The sequence below is a fragment of the Melospiza georgiana genome, chromosome 3, assembly GCF_028018845.1.
Source record: "Melospiza georgiana isolate bMelGeo1 chromosome 3, bMelGeo1.pri, whole genome shotgun sequence".
In the NCBI taxonomy this organism is placed as follows: domain Eukaryota; kingdom Metazoa; phylum Chordata; class Aves; order Passeriformes; family Passerellidae; genus Melospiza; species Melospiza georgiana.
Genome location: NC_080432.1, coordinates 86543277 through 86550450, shown reverse-complemented (window position 1 = coordinate 86550450; position 7174 = coordinate 86543277). Strand labels below are relative to the sequence as shown.

Below are 7174 nucleotides of genomic sequence, written 5' to 3'. Positions count from 1 at the left end.
CAGGCGGCGGGTCCGTGGGGTGTCCGTGGAACGGGAATGCACGGCAAATTTCCTCTGTCCGCCTCCCCGAGCGAAATCAACCTGCTTGGGACTGGGGAGAAAATAGCTACAAGCTGCCAGTGTACCACTGCCAGAGGACACGGCAGCATGGGGATGATTTCCACACAGTTTTGTGAAGAATCGAAGCCTGTGAGCTGTGATGATGCATGCCAGAAATTTGGCCTGCTCGAAGGCCACAGGTACTGAAGAACATCCATGTCTATGTCTACACTTTGCTGGATTCTTTAAAAAGTCAGTTTGAATTGATCATGTTCACATAAAATATGCTGTACAAACTCCTGTAAGATCAAGGTACAAATTCATCCGTCAGTGTCTGGGGATGTGCTCTTTTGACTGGGAGTAACAGATATTACAAAAATCTAACAGAAAAAAGAATGTTATTTCAATGTCTAGGATTAAATAAACCTTTTGCCCTATTGACACACACCCCTCTGTAACAGTCTGCTGCAAGTAACTTGTCAGGCAATTTGATGTATTCAGTGATGCATTCACTTTCCAAGTGGGTATTTCAAAATACAATTTTTAATAACAACAGTATTGTACAAACCACTCATTTTTGTTCCATTTACTAATACCAGTGCTGGCTAGGAAAACGAGACACTTTGAATCCAGCCCCGAAAGGCAGTAGCCGCAGGACATCGCCTGTGTGGGAAAGCTCGCAGGGAAGAAGTTTGGGACACCCGGCTGAGCAGCGACGGCTGCACCAGGGACCGAGCGCGTCGCTGCCCGCGGTGTCCGTGTGTCCCCCGGCACTACGGCCGGCCCGGCCCGGCCCAGGCCAGCTCCTCCCGTGGAGGGACTCGCACCCTGCCCTCCCAGTAACCCCGCACTGCAGCACTTTGCGCCCCTTTATTTTCCATTTCGTTTTATCATTACTGTGACTTCCGATTCCCTGTAAACCGAGACCCAAACGCCAGTTCATTTCAAGCCTGAACTGGAGCCTGCTTCTCCCGGTTTACAATTGCTCCACTCCCTTTTGGCCAAGAGGTGAACATGATGATTTTTTTAAGGAAGGGAGTCGAGCGCTTTTCCAGTAGCACCCAGCGGACGCTTTAATTGCATTTTATTCAGCCGCCTGCAATACTCTCTGCTCACTTTGCCCGGGCTTTAAAAGCAGCACCAGAGACGCAGCGGTGCCTCCCGTTCCTCTCGGGTGCCCGCCCAGCATCTTCACACCGGCCATCCTGAGCGGGGAGACTGCGGCGGGGACCGGCCCTGCCCTGTGCTGGCGCCGAGCCGGGATCCCCCGGGGCCGGAGGGCTCAGTCCGGGGCCAGGGAGCTCCCGGCCGCCCCCGCCGCGACCCCGGGCCCGCCGCCCCGGCCCGGCCCGGCCCGGCCGCTCCCCGCCCGCCTCGGCCCCGCCTCCCGCTCGCGGCCGCCCGCCAATCGCAGCGCTCTCCGCCGGGGATGACCTCACTCCTTGCCTTCCCATTGGCCAGCTATATTAAGAAAGTCGCGAGCGCCTTTAAATAGCGGCGCCGGGCCGCAGCTTGCGGCAGTGGCTGTGCTGAGTCGGTCTTGTGCCGGTGTTTGCTGTGAGGGCGAGAACGGCGGCACCGCTTCCACTGCAGAGCTCCGGGGCCAGCGACGCTGCCTGCGGCCGTAGCGCTCCCGCGAGGCAGAGTACGACGGCGCGGTGCCGGTGAGCAAAGAGAGCAGGGTGCGCCCGCCTGCCTGCGCGGGCCGGCTCGCCACGGTGCCCTGTGAGAAGCGAGAGGGAGCGGGAGGCGGCGGCCGCGGGGAGGAGGGCGCTGCCATCGTCCTGCTGCACGGCAAGGCCAGCTTGGCGAGCCTGGCCATGGCTGCCATCCGCAAGAAACTGGTGGTGGTGGGGGACGGTGCCTGTGGCAAGACTTGCCTCCTCATCGTCTTCAGCAAGGACGAGTTTCCCGAGGTCTACGTGCCCACCGTCTTCGAGAACTACGTGGCCGACATCGAGGTGGACGGCAAGCAGGTGGAGCTGGCCCTGTGGGACACGGCCGGCCAGGAGGACTATGACCGCCTGCGTCCCCTTTCCTACCCGGACACCGATGTCATCCTCATGTGCTTCTCTGTGGACAGCCCGGACTCGCTGGAGAACATCCCGGAGAAGTGGGTGCCCGAAGTCAAGCACTTCTGCCCCAATGTCCCCATCATCCTGGTGGCCAACAAGAAGGACCTGCGGAACGACGAGCACGTTCGGAACGAGCTGGCCCGCATGAAGCAGGAGCCGGTGCGCACCGAGGACGGCCGGGCCATGGCCATTCGCATCCAGGCCTACGACTACCTGGAGTGCTCGGCCAAGACCAAGGAGGGTGTCCGGGAGGTCTTCGAGACTGCCACCCGGGCAGCCCTGCAGAAGCGCTACGGCACCCAGAACGGCTGCATCAACTGCTGCAAAGTGCTATAGGGCGTGTCTGGAGCGCGGCGCTGGGCACGGCGCCCGGGTCACCTGTTGGCAGGTGGAGAGGAGCTGGGTTCTACACGCACACGGCATCTGCCCGTCCTCTCCGCTAGGGACTGGCTGTGCATGGGGTGGGGGCTGAGGGAGGGAGCACGCTCCTTGAGCCTCGGCCAAAAAGGGTTGTGCTTGCTCAGCCGTGGGGACGGAGGGAGGGGGGGGATTGCATGCCCTGAGTCTTGGGAAAACAGTGGGGAGAAGCTTTCTCCTACCACTGACCCCTGCGAGTTAGTCGTGTACTCAACAACAAAAAGCTGCTGAGACTGGACTGAGCGATCGTTGCACCCGGTTCTGCCCCTTTGCCAACACCTGCTGCTCCCTGCTCCCGGGCAGCCTCCTCTCTTTTGCAAGAGGAGGGCGGTGGAGCGGAGATGCTCGAAGGGACTTCTGCCTCCTGCCTGCATGTGCCTCCACCCAGGCGAGCTGGGGAAAGGGGCTGCCTCTCCCAGGCTGCCTGCGGCATCCTTGCTTCTCCCTCACGTGTTTCAGCCTGAGCCTGACCTGCTGTGGAAATTAGTGCCCTGAAGACCGAGACTGGGAGGGGAAGGGAGGGTCATCCCAAGCGAAGCCTGTATATATGTTACCTTTTTTTGTCTTGTGCAAACTGGGGTAGTGCAGGGGGTGCTTATTTGAAGTGAGGTGGGGAGGGGGTGCCCAGGTGGGACTTGTGTTGTGCAAAGGAACTTGCCCTGCGTGACTGATGCCTGCTGATAACAGGAGCCATGAACTGACTCCAGCTGCAGAAGCCACCAGGCCAGAAAGTAAAGCTGAACTGTCCTGCTTGCTGGATATCCACCTCCTGACAGATGAGGCAGGGTGAGCAAGGGGATGATATTGCCATATTATGATTTTGGTGCCTGCTCCTTACTTTTAATGTTGTCTCCTGCAAGTGTGTTGATTTGGATTTATTTAAAAGTTTATTTTCAAAAGATGTTACTTTGCACAACTCGGTGGATTTTTTTTATGTTTAAATTAAACACTCAATGCACTCATCATCTGCATACAACACTGTAGCATTGGAAACATTCTTACTCAGTAACCTCATCTGGGTCTTGTTTAAAACTGATTTCAATACAAGACAAAAAATAAAACCACTGTATATTTTTGCCTTGGAAAAAAAAAGGGTGAAAGCACTGTTACTTAGGCAGTGAGTACATCAGACTTTAGTACTAAAGGGCAGTTTAAAGAATCAAGGTTTATTTAAAACTTATTTTCACAAGGTGGCCAACCTGGGTGAAAATAATTTTCTGTTTCTCTGGTTCAGAGAACAAATGTATCCATTTATGTTTGTTTACTTTTCTCCCTCTTCCCTCAACAGTGGTACTGAGACTGTTTTTAATAAACTGACATGGCAAAAACTGAGATGTATATGATGTTTACATAAAACTATAGTGTATGCAGTTTTTTATGTAAAGTATTAAAAGATTCTATGCTGACACTTGTGCGAGCGGTGTTGTGATTCATGGAGACAGTCCTCTGATTGCAGCAGTACCCCTGGATAGAGTTGAACTAGACCAGAGTTTGCCCCCCCTTGCCTACACATGCTTTTATTTGGCTTTTTTCCACTGGCTGAAATACCTGTCTGGCAGCTTTTAGAGGATGGTGGTTTTAGTTCCCTTTGGGGGAGCTGCTTCCTTAGTGTTTTTTTTTTCTGTGTGTGGCATATGGAAATGTACTCAAAAAGTCGAGGTGGTGACTAATCCATCCTTGTTGCTTTGAGCACGGGCAGCCTCTGTGGCTTGTGCTTGGGCTCCCAGTGAGCTGCTGGTGCAGCAGAACAGGCACAAAGCTGAAAAACAGCACCAGCTGTAAGGATTATTTTTCAAGGAAGTATTTGGATAAAAGCAGTTTTTATTAGTGGTCTCCCCTTTGCCTGAAGTGCATGGCCTCACTTGCTGCAGCCGGGCACGGGGGCAAGCACTGCTCTGTTGAAACAGGAGTCCCCAGAGCTACCTGGGTGGATTTCCCAATTGCTGGCCTCAGTAATTCCCATGGCAACCTGAGAACTCTGGGCCTCTCCTGTCAGGGATCCCCAGCAGGGCATTGTGCCTGTCCCTTCCCTCCTCTTGCCTGGGCAGGTGCCCAAGGCCCTGTGCTGCTGCTGCCTGTGGCTTTGCCTCCTGGTAGGAAGAGTTGGCCTCATGAAAAATGTGATTGTTGCTGAACAATAAGACCTGTGCCCAAAGTGCTGATGTCTCCTATTTTTGTTTTTCCCTGGAAAAATTTCCTCTGAGATATTCAAGAGAAATCTCAGGACAGGTTTCTATTTTCATAATCTTCTCCACTACTTTTGCAGAGATGTGAGAAGAGAGTTGAGCTTTTTCTGGTTTTGACCCATGAATATCTGCTAGGGTACATACAGTTCAGAAACGTTAACAAATGTTAACAAATACCAAAGCAAGTGAGACACATGGAGTGGCTTTTGCTCATTTACTCACAGAGGGCTGAAAGTGATGGGGCTTTTCAGGCAGACTGACATAGAAATAACAGGTTCCTTGTTCAACACCTGGGAAGTCAATCAGCCGTAATGTGAAAATATTGGAGTACATGCTCAGTCCATGCTGTGAGTTTATTACACTGTTTCCTGTGATCCTTAACAAAAGACAGACTCATTTTCACATAGCCAATTTAATCAGGATTTCTTGAAAGGTACTGAAGTCCTAGGTTTTGGATATCCTTCTCAATTCTCCTGATACTCAAATTTAAATTTCAGTTCTCTGGAGAGTCAATGTGTGAGTTTCTTATCTTCAGTTTGAGAACACTAAGAAACTTCTTTTGAAAGAGATCTCAGTTTTGGATGTTTAAAGGGCCACGACCAAAGGGGCCCTCATTCTTGCAGGGGCACTCAGCTCTGTGCAGAGTAACACTCTTACACCTGATGCCAGCCATTGATGTTAAACCTACACTGGAAACCTTTTCATTAAAATGCTTGCATTAGCTGAAAACCTTATCAATTCAGTTAGACTGCAGCAATAACTAATCTTCTCAAAACCCCAAAGGAGAAAGCATTAATATTTGTATTTTAAACACTGGGAAATGGGTTAGCATTGCATCCCTGTATAATTAACTGTACCAATATTTTCCACTGAGGTGCTTACAAGGTAATTACATTCATTATTTCCAATTGGATCTTTGCCCAAGTCAGGGATACAGCCTCTGCCCCAAGGGGAAAAGCTGCAAGAACACACATTTTGGTTTTAGCCGAGCATGACCTTTCTCTGCTACCCGTGATGCTGAGTAAGGCGTGAGGGTGAGATCACTGTGGGAGTCCACCCATTGGGGTCAGATAGTGGGATCAGAGCTCTAACTCCTTTATTTGTGTCACATTGCTGGGCTTGCTTTGGTGGAGGGGAAACATGAGGTGTGGCACGTCCCACCCTTCATGACTCAAACACCCAGACAAGGCCAGGGCAGCACCGCACAGTGTGAGAGTGTCACACTGACCACCTCCCTCTGACACCCCACAGTGTGAGAGTGTCACACTGACCACCTCCATCTGACACCCCACAATGTGAGTGTCACACTGACCACCTCCCTCTGACACCCCACAGTGTGAGAGTGTCACACTGACCACCTCCATCTGACACCCCACAATGTGAGTGTCACACTGACCACCTCCCTCTGACACCCCACAGTGTGAGAGTGTCACACTGACCACCTCCCTCTGACACCAGACAGGGTCAGGCTGACACCCCACAATGTGAGTGTGTCACACTGATCACCTCCCTCTGACACCCCACAGTGTGAGAGTGTCACACTGACCACCTCCATCTGACACCAGACAGGGCCAGGCTGTCACCCCACAGTGTGGGGATGTCACACTGACCAATTCCACCCCACAGCTGCATCCCCCCAAGTGTACCCAGAGGATCCTGCACCACTGGGGCCAGGCAGGCACCTGAGCTCAGGACAGGTGTCTGACAACCTACACCCTGTATTCAGACAGAGGATTGGTTTCATCTGGTTATCTTCATCTGGCCCCCTAATTCATATTCATCTGATCCCCATCTGTCTGCTGTAACCTTTTGACAGGAGAAGCAGAGATGCTGAGCAAGTCAGAGCATCAAAGGAAGATCAAGCATTGACTCACAGTCCCTGTGCACACTGCTGGGCACGGAGGCTTTTGCCAGCTGTGTCCACACACTACACGGATGAGTAAGTTGAGGAAGGTTGTACCTTCCCTGATTCTGCTCAAGATGAGTTCAGCTTCTGCTAAAGTTGTTTCTTCTCATGCGAGCCAGAACCCTGTGATGGTGCTGTCACTTCCTTAGCAGCAAACTCTGGAAATGCAGAGGCACCTTGCTGAAAGGCTCATTCATCATCTCCATCATTCTCCATTCAAGAGAGGAGACCACTTGTGCCCTCCCACAAGGTTCCAGGCTGAACCCTCTGGCAGTGTGAGGGCGTCTTGTCAGGGCAGACTGAAGATGAAGCCACCCAGGGAAGGTCAGAAACATCTTTTGCTCTTCACTTTTTACCCACAGCAGCTGTAAGTAGCCCTTGCATGATCAAATAGAGGATCTCTGTGTGGAAAGCACACTCCATAGGGTATGTCAAATGCAGAATAAGTCATCTTTGGTGGGAGAAAGAAGTAATTAAATCTCCTTGGTACTTCTGGCAGAATATTTGTTGAAGCACTTGTTATGCATTGGGGTTAGGCTCTTTATGCTTGC

General features: G+C 52.0%; 1 protein-coding gene across 1 annotated transcript; it reads left to right on the top strand.

Annotated features, from left to right (window-relative positions):
• The first annotated feature begins 1855 nt into the window (after positions 1-1855).
• On the top strand, positions 1856-3939 carry RHOB (ras homolog family member B). The gene has a single exon (XM_058020008.1). The coding sequence runs from the start codon at positions 1860-1862 to the stop codon at positions 2448-2450; it is 591 nt and encodes a 196-aa protein (XP_057875991.1). The 5' UTR covers positions 1856-1859; the 3' UTR covers positions 2451-3939.
• The last annotated feature ends 3235 nt before the right edge of the window (positions 3940-7174 follow it).

Coding starts and splice junctions, on each gene's coding strand:
- RHOB (XM_058020008.1), top strand. CDS start 1,860: ATGGCTGCCATCCGCAAGAAACTGGTGGTGGTGGGGGACGGTGCCTGT.